This window comes from Colossoma macropomum, unplaced genomic scaffold, assembly GCF_904425465.1.
Source record: "Colossoma macropomum unplaced genomic scaffold, Colossoma_macropomum, whole genome shotgun sequence".
Lineage (NCBI taxonomy): Eukaryota > Metazoa > Chordata > Actinopteri > Characiformes > Serrasalmidae > Colossoma > Colossoma macropomum.
In genome coordinates, this window is record NW_023495965.1 from 1,517,501 (window position 1) to 1,532,113 (window position 14,613).

The 14,613-nt window shown below is 42.4% G+C and overlaps 1 protein-coding gene across 1 annotated transcript; it reads left to right on the top strand.

Annotated features, from left to right (window-relative positions):
- The first annotated feature begins 5,358 nt into the window (after nt 1-5,358).
- zgc:153665 (uncharacterized protein LOC768299 homolog) lies at nt 5,359-12,681 on the top strand. Its single transcript, XM_036564310.1, has 4 exons — nt 5,359-5,548; nt 7,994-8,161; nt 8,951-9,070; nt 12,139-12,681. Exons 1-4 carry the CDS (start codon nt 5,465-5,467, stop codon nt 12,211-12,213), a joined length of 447 nt encoding a protein of 148 aa, XP_036420203.1. The 5' UTR covers nt 5,359-5,464; the 3' UTR covers nt 12,214-12,681.
- Nucleotides 12,682-14,613: the final 1,932 nt, after the last annotated feature.

The window sequence follows — 14,613 nt, forward strand, 5'->3', positions numbered from 1 at the left end:
GTCTATCTGTCTGTCTGTCTATGTTGGTGTAAACAGAGATGACCTATCCGTTCTCAGAGCTCAGCAGTCTCAGATCATCACCTAATCTCATGTGGAATTGGCTGTAGTGATGATGTTTATCCCCAGCTGTGTTAAGCGGACTAACTTCCTCCACAGCTGGTGTCTTTATGAGTGAGTGCTTAGAGGATACTCTTTGATCTACTCTCGATAGTGAGGCTCCATTAAACAGTAAAATAATAAGGCAGAAAAAGCTGCTGTGTGGTAAAATGATCGTACTCGAGCTTCAAAACAGGCTGTTTAGGGCGAAAATGGCCACCTGGAGGGATTAATGAAGAGCTCTTACTGCAGCGCTCAGCCTGTCTCTCCTCCCTCATAGAGGACAATAAGAATAACACTAGATTATTATTTAGCACAATCTCTAAAATAACTAAGAACCAAACAGTCACTGAACCCCAGAGGTCATTAGCCAGGTTTGTGATAGCTACTGAAAGATTAGTAGTCCGCTACTTTGTAGCTACTTAATTTGTAGCTGCTACAATTCAGCTACTTTTCCATAAAAAGTAGTGGCTACTTTTCAGCTCCTTTCAAAGCGTGACTGTCAGAGTGTTTGTGATCCTCCACCTGACACACCAAACAAGCCCAACTGACAGTGTGAACAAGACACTGCACTTAATCATGAGGCAGAAAGAAACAACTGAAAAGCTGCATATACACAAAAACTAACCCTAACCCTAACCAAACAGTGAGTTTAAGTGACCAACAATCAAACTCACACAACCAAAGGCGTGATATCCAACAAAAACCTAGACTAAAGGCAAAGTCAGTCATTCAGGTTTTTCCTAACAAAAATCAACAAAAATAACTGAATACAAACAATTTTGTCCAAAGCATCGTCAACTGTTGAAATAAAACTGCTCCAATTTAAACATTTAAGCAAGATACAGACAGACGCGACATTCAGAGTCCTTCAGCAACACTTTAGCCTCAGAATCCTGGGGTGAGAATCAGGCCTGAATAATCTCTCCACTGCAGAGCTGCTGCGGCTCCACAGCAGAACCTGATTTGGGTAAAATATCATAATAATCCTCCTTTACTGTAAAATCGTTATAACACAGTTTTCACAATAAGTGGTCTTAAACACTGGAGCTAATGTAGAACTGCTAATTCACCCTTTAGTGCTGAAGACTGACGCACAGACAGCTGGTCACCATAGCAACGCAGATAACGAAACGGCAAAGATAAAGATTTCAGACCAACATCGATAATTTGGAGACGAATGGACTTATTTACATTTATAATCACTCAGCTGGTTTCCTGATACGTTTAATCTGCAACAACTCGCGAAGCTGAATTTGCTTCTCATTCTCCAGCTTCTCGTTCTAATTCTCCCGCTCCACCTTAAATGGTGCAACAGTACAATCTGGCGCCTCAGGCACCATTTAAGGTGGAACGGGACAATTTGAAGGAGAAGCAGGAGAATGAGAAGCGAATTCAGCCTCGTAAAAAGTCAAACATTGAGAGATATTTTACAAGAAACTCGCGGAAAAGTTTCCTGACTGAGACATGAGAAAGGCAGCTGAAGGTTAAAGCAGAGCAAAGTGAGTCTGAGTTGGTGTTTATATTTGTAGCCTATACTGGAACATCAGCACATACTGAGATACATTTACAGCCCAGGTGGTAAAACGGATATAAAATGCTTCCAAGGTGGTTTCATTTATGTTGAAAGGACAAAATGGCTTTTCTTATCATTTCAGTAGTGACCCGAGCCTACCAGTATGGGGTGGTCAGCGCATGAGCGTTTGCTCGAACTGCGGCTCAGTCATTACTGCACAGTCGCCACCGGCCCAGTTAACGGCCGCGCTCTGCGGTTCAGATTTTGAGCGGATTGCCTGAAGTCTGTAGCGAAATTGTAGTGAAAATTATCACTATAGCTACACAAACATTTGTAGGGCTACAGCTGTTAGCTACATTTCATACAACTGTAGCGGCTCCAGCTACTAATATTTGTAGTTCGCTACAAAAAGTAGCACGCTACTTAGCTACTCCCCCATCCCTGCCATTAGCCTATAGCAGCAATGATTTTATGAATTTATTCAATAATAAAATTTAGTGTTTGAGATACAAACAGACATTCAGACTGTTTTAATGTGAAATGGTTCATTTGCAGAGAACTTACAGACTCACTTACAGTGGTGGTGATAGGAACCAGGGGTCGCCATGACTACAACACAAATATAGACATTTTAGAAACGAATCTGAAAATTCTTTGCAGACTATTTTGCCTTCAGGTATCCATCCACCATGAATGGATTAAAATTAATTGATTAAAATACATTTAAACCAAACCTTTATCACAAAGTTACTGTAAAACAGTGTCTCAGACATCAGGCAGTGAATTCATAACTATTTCACATAATGCCTTTCTGGGTGGAAGCTTTTAGAGACAGTTAGCTCCTCAGACGTCTGGTTCCTACCATCATCACTGTGAACAGTTCTGACTCTGTAAGAACAAAGGGTTTCATATTAACACTCTGCATGATGATGTTGACATGTTAATCATTTAATTCTGCAGAAAATTTGAACAAAAACCGGTGGAGTTCCCCTTTAAATCACAGAGCTGACCTGAGCTGTGTTGAAAAGCTTTATTTTCCTGCATATTATTATTTGGCACGTAAAAAAACTATTGGCGCCTGATTGTTTTTTTCTTTTAGGAGCCGGTGGCTCCTCAAGCTATTTTGTTGTCTGGAGCGCTGCAGTTTAGATCATGAGAATATTGTAACTGCAGAGAGGCTGGAATCGTTTACTTTACTTCAACAAAATGAACTAGTTAAAATTGTTTCCTCCACCAAATCTTCTACTTGTATGTTGGATCTGATTCCTACAGGTTTACTCGAAGAACTTCTGCCAGAAATAACCAAGCCTATTCTGTCAGTAATAAACTCCTCTCTTAGCCTCGGATACATCCCAAAAACTCTTAAACTAGCAGTAATTAGACCTCAAAGATCCTGGAAAAAGTTGTGGCAAAACAATTAAGTTGCTATTTGCATAGGAATCATGTACATATAGGCCACATCATAGTACAGAGACATCAAACGATCTTTTATCATTCCCTGACCAAGGAAATGTGTCTTTGCGAGTCCTCTTTGATCTTGACCACTATATTACTAGATAGACTAGAAAACCTTGTAGGGGTAACAGGAACAGCTCTTTCCTGGTTCAGGTTCTACCTCACTGATCACTATCAGTTTGTTAATGTAAACTGTGAATCATCTGTTCTCACTAAAGTAAAGTATGGTGTTCCACAAAGCTCTGTTTTAGGACCTGTATTATTCACATTATATACGCTACCACTGGGCACCATTATCAGTAAACACGGCATCAATTTCCACAGTTATATAAATCAGCCAAACCAGATGATAAACTTCAACTTAGCAAGATTGAGGACTGTATAAAAGACATAAAGGACTGGATGTCGAGTAACTTTCTCCTCCTTAACTCAGATAAAACAGAGGTTCTGCTTCTTGGTCCAAAAGCAGCCAGAAACAAACTGTCTAATTTTACACTTTAACAGTTTCTCAGCTGCATCAAGCTCATCTGTAAAAAACCTTGGTGTCATTATAGACCCTGATCTGTCCTTCGACACACATATAACTAATATTACTAGAACATCCTTCCTGCATCTCCGCAATATTGCTAAATTAATAAATGCATCTACAGGATGCAGAAAAGTTAGTTCATGCATTTATTACTTCAAGGCTGGATTACTGTAATGCCCTGCTGGCTGGATGTCCCAGCAAAAGCCTTAACGAGCTTCAGCCAGTCCAGAACGCTGCAGCCAGAGTTCTTACTAGAACCAGAAAGTTCGACCATATCAGCCCAGTTTTATCAACCTTACACTGGTTACCAGTTAAATTTCGCATTGATTATAAAATTCTCTTACTGACCTATAAAGCCCTAAACGGACTCGCCCCTCAGTACCTGAGTGAACTTCTCTCTCACTATGAACCATCACGCCTACTTAGATCACAAGGTGCTGCTCACTATTAGTACCTAGAATTAATAAAGCTACATCAGGGGGCGGAGCTTCTCATACAAAGCCCCCCAGCTTTGGAATAATCTTCCAGTCAGTGTTCGGGACTCAGACTCAGCCTCAGTGTTTAAGTCTAGACTAAAACCCACTTGTTTAGTGGAGCCTTTGGTGATTAGTTTTCCCTGTTAGATAAAAGGTGCAGATCTGGGGTTCATGGTCATGGAGTGTTATGGTAAACTGGGAGTGTTGGTGCTGTCGTCCCGCTGCTCACGCACTCACTCAGGTTTGCTGACGGTGGAGTGGAGGGGCGCCGACATCTCAGGGAGCCTCCTGACTCTGTTACCGTCTGTCTCTCCCTCTTAGTGAGGCTGTAATATGTAGACCTGCTGGAGTCTCTGCTGCTCTGTTAACCCTGTAATCTGTGGTCAGTCTCTCTGTACAGAACTGACCCTCTGTGTGTTTCCTCTCTGTGCTGAGTTGAACAGCTGCCCATCCTGTGTGTCTGATGCTGTTGCTTCTTCTGCCTTGATCGGGTTCCACTGCTCACCAGCCTTCTGGACCGGCTTGACCACCATTGAGCTTCATGCTGTACAACGCTGTGCACACCTCACCCTCATGAACTGACCCCCCTGCTGGTGCTGCACAGTCTCAGTCTATGTAATTAACCATTGCTCCACCTGTTTTTCCCATTTTGTACCATAATACTTTATACTAACGCTGTTTCCTATCCGGTGTGGACCAGAGGAGGACGGGTTCCCCTTCTGAGTCTTGGTTCCTCTCAGTGTTTCTTCCTCTTTGCTCTTAGGGAGTTTTTCCTGCCACTGTCGCCATTGGCGACGCTCATGGGGGCTCAGACCCGTTACACCTTCTGTAAAAAGTGCTATATAAATAAGTCTGTCTGTCTGTCTGTCTGTCTTTCTGTCTATCTATCTATGTATCTATCATTCTGTCTGTCTATCTCCACAACGCTCCTGATTGTAATGGTGAGCTAGTACTGATCAGTGTCAGATACTGATCAGCTCTTGGCTAATTACACTCCTGATTGTGAGATGTTATTGATAATTATCAGATATTGATCAGTTACAGTAACTGATGTTTTCTGGTTGAATTCTGTTTTTTGTCGATCTGCTCTGCTGAACACGACCACATGCCTTTCTCAGGAGTGTGTGTCTGTGTGTATGTCAGTGTGTGTGTGTGTGTGTGTGTGTGTGTCAGTGTGTGTGTGTGTGTGTGTGTGTGTGTGTGTGTGTGTGTGTCAGTGTGTGTGTGTGTGTGTGTGTGTGTGTGTGTCAGTGTGTGTGTGTCTGTGTGTGTGTGTGTGTGTCAGTGTGTGTGGTGGAGCTGGTTTTACAGGAACTCAGAGGAGTATTTAAGCCGTCTCTCAGGCTGTCGTCCTCATTCTGATCTGTCCGGTCACTCAGACTCGGAGACAGCATGGACACTGGACACGTGGGCCGACTGCCCTCCGGACTGAGCATCTGCTGCTCCATCCCCGACATGCTCTACCTGCCTGAACTTGTGAGGAAATAAACTCTGTTATTTATAATCTGTCATATTTTGTTCTACTTAAAGACGTCACTGTGACGTAGCGTCTGTGACTACAGCGAAAAGTAAAATGTAAACAATAATAAATAATATTCATCTTTTTTTATCAGGAATATTATGTGTGTATGAAATATTATACCCTACCAGTTAGCATGATGCTAACTGCATGCCTAAATTTCCTCATGTTTGTGAAGTCAGCTTCCTTATTCAGCAGCTTCTTGTTGGTATTTTCTGTTCCACCTTAAATGGTGCAGCCGTTACATTCTGGCGCCTCAAATTCAAACAGAGAATTTTCGCATTTTCGCTCCTCAAACTGTGTGGAGTAGTTAGTGATCTAAATGCTAACTGGCTAATCAGTGTTGCATAATCTCCAATTACGTGTTAGCTGCATTAGCCTCGTAGCTGCGATGCTAAAACTAAAGAAACAAGTCAAACTCATCATGGCTTATCGGCTAATCGGCTATCTGAACTGGGCTGAACCACATCACTGTATCTCCTCTTCCATTAATACACACTGTGCAACATATCACCACTATTACTGTACCGACACTTTCACTATGCACTCTACACTGCAATACTGATGCAACTCAGAGTTAGTCATGTCTATAATATGTGCTTTTAGTTTACCTCACACCACTCAGTGCCTGCTGTCCTGTAAATACAGCGAATCTGCCATGTAAATATGTAAATAGAGATACTTTTATTTTATTTCTCATGTACTGTAACTTATGTCTGGATTGATTTCTATTTTCTATTTTTCTGCATAGTGTATGTAAGTTTATGTGCAGTTATATGTTTTGCTGCTGAAACACTGCAATTTCCCTCCGGGATCAATAGTTCTATCTATCTATCTATCTATCTATCTATCTATCTATCTATCTAAATTTGGAGTAAAGGTGTGGGGGTGGGGAGGGTGGGGCGGTACCGGGGGGATCAGACCATTGGCCAAACTATCGTTTTAAACTGTCATTCCTACGAGAAAAATAGGGTGAAATGGAGTTTTCTCGAACGCCCGGCTGTGTGAAAGAGGACAGGATGTGAAATGATATGATTTTTATGATAAATTATGTTCACTGGTCTGAAATATGCGGCTGCAGTGAAGGTGCGTGATTGTTTTTTAGGGCCAAACCGGTCGGACACGTTCCTGACATTTAGCTCAGCGCTAAAATATGTGTGTGCGTGTTTCTCTTATTATCTTTCCCACTGTTCTGTTATTTTAGACACTGTATAGGGCTGCAATAACACGCTCTTAAAAAGGTGGCTCTTAGTAAAAAAAAAGTTTAATATAGAACCATTTTCATGATTAAAGGGTTCTCTGCATGGTGAAATGGTTCTTCAGATTGACGGAGAATGTGTTGTATATGGTTCAATATAGAACCTTTTTCTAATGGCTCTCTATAGCATCAAAAAGGGTTCTTTCTGTTGGTACGAACCCTTTTTAGTTTAGCTGCACAGAACCTTATACACTACATTCTCTGTCAATCTGAAGAACCATTTCACTGTGCAGAGAACCATGTAATCCTGCCAAGGGTCTAGGACCATGTGTATAGAACCATTTTACTAAAGAACCCTTGAAGAGCCGTCTTTCTGAAGTGTGTATTGTGTTTAGTGTGGTGGAGGCAGCTTGCAGCCGTTTCTGGGCAGAAGCAGCGCAAAGTTCTTCCTGCTGTGTTGTGTGATCTGCAGCCATGTTTTAATCAGTGAGAACCGCATCGCACTAGTACCAAAGAAAGTTCTAGAGTCTGTTGGACTGATGAGAGACTGAGGAATCAGCCAATCAAACCTCTTTAAAGGAGTTATTATACAGCTGGGCAGCTGCCAACATGAATAAAATCATCTGAGCTGTGAATCAGAAATCAGAGCATATTTGTCCCTCCTGAGCGTGACGACTGGAACGAGCTACTCGGGCGGGACACTATTTTATTATTCCTCAGGATTTGATTGGATGATGAAAAGTGGGCGTTCCAGAAAGATCTTGGAGTGAGACTCTAACGTCTTCCGTCTGTTTTACGGAAAAGCAGAAGAAAAATAGATAAAAATAACCAGGTTTTCTCAAAAAAGTGAAGCATTAGAATAATTTGACATGCATTTTTGGTCATTTATGAAACCCATGTTTTCTAAGCCGCTTATCCTTCTGGGTCACGTGGGGGGGGGAGCTGGAGTCTATCCCAACAGTCATTGGGCAGAAGGCAGGAAACACCCTGGACAGGCAGTCAGTCCATCACAGGGTGTTTATGAAACTTTATGAAACGATTCATTAATTGTTCAAAGCTTGATTTGAATATGCCAGTTTTTAAATGATAAATCTGTGTATGAGTGTAAATGTTTGTGTATATTTGTATACGTAAGTGTATATATGTATGTATAGGTATATATACGTGTGTATATAAGTGTGTATGTATGTGGATGTATGTGTAGGTGTTTGGTGGTCTGGTGTGGATCCTGGTGGCCTGCACCTACATCGCCCCCTATAACCCTCAGGCCTACGTGATGACCGTGTCTCTGTTCTGCTTCGTCATCACCTTCGTCTGGATGATGGTCTTCGTCTGTGGAACCCACAACAACCGAGCGTCCTGGGCTGCTGCGGTGGGTTTTAGCCAGACTTACACTGAGAAACCGTTCCTGAGGATCAGTTTCACCAACAGACAGACTGTAAAAGAGAACATGCTGTGAGCCATTTAAAGACCACCCACTCCCTTCAGAGCTCCCTCTTAAGCCCCGCCCCAACACATACTGCCCCTCCCTTCAGTGTTCCCTCTAAAGCCCCACCCCCAAACACATACAGCCCCTCCTTCAGTGTTCCCTCTAAAGCCCCTCCCCCAAACACATACAGTCCCTCCCTTCAGTGTTCCCTCTAAAGCCCCTCCCCCAAACACATACAGCCCCTCCCTTCAGTGTTCCCTCTAAAGCCCCTCCCCCAAACACATACAGCCCCTCCCTTCAGTGTTCCCTCTAAAGCCCCTCCCCCAAACACATACAGCCACTGGATATTGGTGGTCCCACCTCCTTATCCTGATTGGCTGGATGTCGGTGGTCCCACCTCCTTATCCTGTTGGTGGTCCGCATGATTTGTTCCCATTTACAGAACCTCAGAGAACCGATATCAGTTTAGATTAACTTAATTAACTACATTAAGCTTCACATTAAAGGTCTGTGTTCCTCTCTGATGATTAGCCAGTGTTAGCCGACGTTAATGATGTGGTCAGTTAGCTGGTTGGTTGCGGTGCTGCTGGGCCACGAGAGTGAGACAGACATGTTTCACTGACCGTAACTGCAGTACACGATGAGAAACCCAGCGTCACTGTTGGACTGTGGTGTTCGGTCTGCTTGTGTTTCGTGTATATAAGTGTGTATTATCTTCTCCTGGTGTTGTAGGATGTGGCGTATCACGCTCTGGCGTCCATCCTGTACCTCAGTGCTGCCGTCCTGCTGGCCTTCACCACCCTCTACCTCACGGCCTCCGACTACGACTACAAACTGGACATCGCCGCTGTGGTAAAGAGCTGTTCTCTGAGAAACGGGGGGGAGAATAATGTCTATTTACTTTAAATTGAATAGATGTTAAAGCAGTAAGCCACTCGAGGCCGTGGGTTACAGTGATTTTATCACGGGGAAGGGTTCTTAGGCACGACAGCAGCCAACATGAAATATATGAAAATGCACAATGTTTTAGATAATTATTTATGCTATTATTAATAATAACCAACATAAACAAGTATTCTGCCAAGAAATGTGGTTCCTTTACAGTATAGTATTGTTGCTAAGCAACCATGGACCACTGAATGAGGAGGAGAATGTTCGGTCGACCATCACTGTGAACTGCAGACGTTTCATTATTTTTTACATGTAACAGTGAACATATGATAACACAGCTCTGTTTAATGCAAATACTTTCAGTTTATAAGTGTTTTTTGGTCCAAATCACCACTGCGAGTCTCCTGCCGGTCTGATGACGCCACTTTTCTCACGCTGGGGCTGAGTCTCAAACAGCTCCCTGCTCCCTACATAGTGCACTACGTAGGAGTTTAAATACTGGATCTTGCAGCCCAACAGAGCAGAATACAGCTAAGAAACAGTGATTTGGGACTCAGACTCATCCACACTCGATACATGATGCACTGTTTGACTGTAGAGGCTAGAACTTCTGAACTTCCATAGCTAGAACACTATTTAGGGAGTACAGAGCCGTTTGGGATTCAGTCTGGGTTTGACGCGACTTTTGAAACACGAACATTTGAAGTGTGTAAAACATTCAGGTGACATTTTTAGACTTTTATACTGCAGTTTTACAGTAAATCAGACTGTAAGTGCTTTAATTCAAGCCTGTGATATTAATGATGGAGCAGTTTAGACTGTTTATCTTTTAGCCTGTTAGCTAGCTGACCAGCCTGGTTCTAGATAAGAAAATAAGCTGTCAGCCTCTCAGTTTGAACAGAACCGGGTTTTTTCTTCATCAGTTCACTCGGTGCTCTGTGTGAGCAGCATTAGAGTCAAAGACTATTTATTAACAGAAGGGTTTTTATGCCGTGGCGCAGTGATGCAGAGGTCAGTCACTGTGAGGAGTCGTATATCGTAGATTTTACAACGGCTTTGAACGCAGCCAATCAGATTTTAGAACCAGAACTATCCGTTTTATAATTAATATTAACCTAGGTGTGAGTAGCATCAGCCGCAGAGTAAAACTACAGAAAGGCAAACAAACACTAGCGCAGACGTCCACCAGCAGCTGTCCAGCAAGAGTCCAGCAGGAAAAGCCCAACCAAATTTCACAAGAGTTCTCTGTGAAGATTGAGCAGATCTAGCCTTATAATTTAATATAGTATTTACCTTTTATTACGTTTATAATATGTATAACGATAATATAATCATAACAGGCCAAAATGATCCGCTAATGATACCAAAGATGCTCTTGCTGTTCATAACACTCCGGTTATAATGACCAGATGATCGTAGCTGCTGGATCTGCTAACAGCTGAAACAGCGTTCAGTGAAGACTGAAGTCAGTCAGACATGCAGACGTTGTGCTTGTCTACGCTCGAGGCAGCCTCAGCTAACCGTGAGCTAGCTTAGCTGATAGCTTGCTAGTTCTGTGGTTGCAGTGCTGGTTCTGCTGAACTGAGCTAGTCCCCTGATAGCAAGAGGGTAGTGGACCACTGACCGCTGGCGGTCCACTGGTGTTCCACTGTTCCACTATCATCACTCATTTTCCACTCACAGTCCAGTTTACCGATGTTTCTCGCTCCTTTCTTTAGCTGCACTCTGGGCATTAGTTTAGTAAATAACTGTAATCCAGCAACCCTTTCTACAAAATCACTGTATATCAGGCCTCGATATTGTTTCTCTGAGCTGTTTGCCATATTTGTCTCAGTTTATTTTCCAAAATAAAAGTCTCTGTGCATTTAAAATCTGTGTGAGGAGATTAAAAGTAGTTAAAGCTTGTATGTCAGGACAGTAATCTGGGTGGTCCGAGGAGGACCACCAGTGGCAAACAGTCAGTGGTCACAGATTCTGTCCTCACAGATTCTCTATGTCTTACGATCGCTGTAGTTAGCATACAATGCTAATGCTAGTGAAAAAAAGTGGAATTTTGCCAGTGAAATGTCTTTATGATGAACATCTAACTACATTAGACATGTGGAGCACCATGTAAACACATCTCTCTCTCTCTCTTTCTATCTGTCTTTCTATCTGTCTCTCTCTCTGTCTCTCTCTCTCTCTCTCTCTCTGTCTTTCTATCTGTCTCTCTCTCTGTCTCTCTCTCTCTCTCTCTCTTTCTATCTGTCTGTCTCTCTGTCTCTCTCTCTCTCTCTCTCTCTTTCTATCTGTCTCTCTCTCTGTCTCTCTTTCTCTCTCTCGCACTCTCTCTGTCTCTCTCTTTCTATCTGTCTCTCTCTTTCTGTCTCTCTCTCTCTCTATCTCTCTCTCTCTGTATCTCTCTATCTCTATCTCGCTCTCTCTCTGTCTCTCCCTCTCTCTCTCTCTCTCTCTCTCTCTCTCTCTCTCTCTCTCTCTCTCTCTCTCTCTCTCTGTCTCTCTCTCTCCCTCTCCCTCTCTCTCCCTCTCTCTCTCTTTTTATCTGTCTCTCTGTCTCTCTCTCTCTCTCTCTCTCTATCTCTCTCAATTCAATTCTCTCTCTCTCTCTCTCCCTCTCTCTCTTTCTCTCTCTCTCTCTCTCTCTTTCTCTTTCTATCTGTGTCTCTGTCTCTCTCTCTCTCTCTCTCTCTCTCTCTGTCAAATCAAATCAAATCAAATATGCTTTATTGGCATGACAGGATATAAGACCTATGTTGCCAAAGCTGTAAATACATCTTAAATTGAATTATTATTAAAATATAATTAATAGGAAAGAAAAATGAATAGAAAATAAAAAAAAATAGGATAATAAATATGGTAATACATATAAGCATAGGATGAGTATGGACATGCCAAATGTAATAAAATAAAATACAATAAAATAATAATAATTAAAAATAAATAAATAATTAAATAAATAATAATTATAAATAAAATAAATAAATAATCTCTCTCTGTCTCTCTCTCTCTCTCTCTCTCTCTCTCTCCAGGTGTTCTCCTACGTGGCGTTTGTGCTGTACGTTATTCACACTATTTTCTCGGCTATTCGGTGGAAATCGTTCTAAAGCAGAGAAACAGTTTAAACATCTGTCTCACACGGAGCTGCTGCACGCGCAGATCAGCGTCTATTTTCTGAAAGATCTCTGTAAGAATGTTTAAAAATCAGTGGTAATCTACAATAATCTCTGATAATGTTTAATAATCTGTGATAATCTGAGATAATCTGTGATAATCTGTAATAATCTGTTCTGTAGATTCAGTTTATTTGTGTACTTGCTGGGTCAGTGTCGGGGGGGTGTGTGCAGGTGTGTAATCTGCTGCTCTCTGAAACTGCTGATACAGAAATACAGGAGTAAAGTCTGATGAAGTGGACGGTGGAGAGAGTTTGTTGTATTAACACAGTTATTGATCTGATCGGCTGTGATGATGATGATCACTATCTGCAGGTTACTGTACCGACTGTGTGGAATATTTGAGAATGTTCTCTGTAAAGAGGGCGGAGTCACGAATAAAAACTGCGTGTGTCGGCAGAGGTGGAGGCTCTTCTCAGGTGCAAAGCTGGTTTGATGACTGTGTCAGGTTCTCAGCAGGTTCTCCTGCTCTGTCTGTGTGTTCTGTTTATAGCTGTGGAATGTCCCCGTGGGTGGGGTCTCTTTGAACTCTCTCTCTCTCTCTCTCTTTGAACTCTCTCTCTCTCTCTCTCTCTCTCTCTCTCTCCTCTCTCACTGTCTCTCTATCTTTATCTCTCTCTCTCTCACTCTCTCTCTCTCCCTCTGTCTCTCTCTCTCTGTCACGCCCCGTCACCCGAGACCCCACCCGCTCATCAGGCTCACACCTGTTTCTCCAAGAGCTGGACAGACAGAATCGTTTAAACCCAGCTGCTCTGGTTACCTGCAAAACTCAGATCATGTGCAAAGGTTTTGGCACCCCTGCTCAAATTATGAGTTAATACATCCTCATTTTTAAACATCATTTTGCCTGAAGGGACGTGGCTTTTTTTTTTTTGGGTAAAAATCTGGTGCACATCAGATATTATTAGGTGAGCACCAAATACCATGTTGGAATGGTGGAGATCGAGTCTGCAGCGTCTGAGATCTTTAAAACACAGAGTTAGAAAAGAAAATCATCTCACAGTGAAAGCAGCGTTTTACAGTAGAAATAAATGGAGCTCATTATGCTGGTAGTGAACTATGCTGCTGACTCAGCTGCCTAAAAACCATAGAAACGGACCTTAAACAGAAGTGAGGACCCTGTTGGGGTTCATCCTAAAGTTAGGACAGGATTTAGGAGGTTTAGTCTAGTTAGGATGTTTGTGTGATGCTGTTTTCTGATCTGGAGTTCATGATGAGATTATGAAGGTAGGAGCTGTTATTCTGGAATAGATACTGAACTAAATTCAATCCCTACTGAAGTCGTCATGGAGATTTCAGAGTTAAGATGTTTCTGTAATACGACTCCAGATTATTAAGTTCATGTAAAAATATTTACACCCAGTAACTGAAATCAAATCAGCTCCATCAGCTCATTCACACTGAACACCTGAGACAGGTAGTGCTGTGTGTGTTAGTCAGGAGGGGGCGCTGTGCTGCACTGCAGCTTCACTCACACTCACACTCATGCAGGAGTCACTATCAGGGCCCGTGTGTCTCTCTGACGTCCTGCGCTCGACCCTTCAGACCTGGTGGGTAAAAATAGCCAATCTGGTGGAATTTAAAGGATAAGATTGAAGATGTGTGTGTGAGAGCTTTCAGACACACACACACTGACACACCGGAATGTTCTCCAGCAGAACTGTGAGGAACGCTCTACTCACACGGCACTGCTGTGACGATTAAACATTTCAAACACAGTTCAGCATAAAGTTCGCTCCGTGTGGTTTGGTGTGAAACGCTCCGTTCTAGATAAACTGATATACCGAGTCAGAACTGTTCACAGTGGTGGTGATAGGAACCAGACGTCCACCTCTAAAAGCTCCCTCACAGAAAGTTCCTACATGAAATGGTTATGAATTCACTGCCTGATGACTGAGACACTGTTTTATGATAGTTTAGAGAACTTAAACTCCATTCATGGTGGAGGGATACATGCAGGGCGCTGTGAGGCAAAATAGTCCCCAAGGAAAACTTATTATTTCAGATTTTCCACTATTTTCCATCATCAACATTCCATATAAACTCAGAAGACTCGTGTAGGTTCACTGGTGGTTCTGGATAGTAAATAAAATGTCTATATTTGTGTTGTAGTCATGGCGACCCCTGGTTCCTATCACCACCACTGTAAAGACATCTGAACCGTTTCACACCAAACCACTCTGAATCACTCTGATTACATCTCACACACTGAGTTATGGGGGGAGATTTTGAAATATTGGTGGGTGAATTATGGGTTTATGGGGATCTGTGGGTCTGAAAGGATGTGTAGCTGATCAAGAAGAACCTCACTGAGAAAAGGAGACGGACACATCA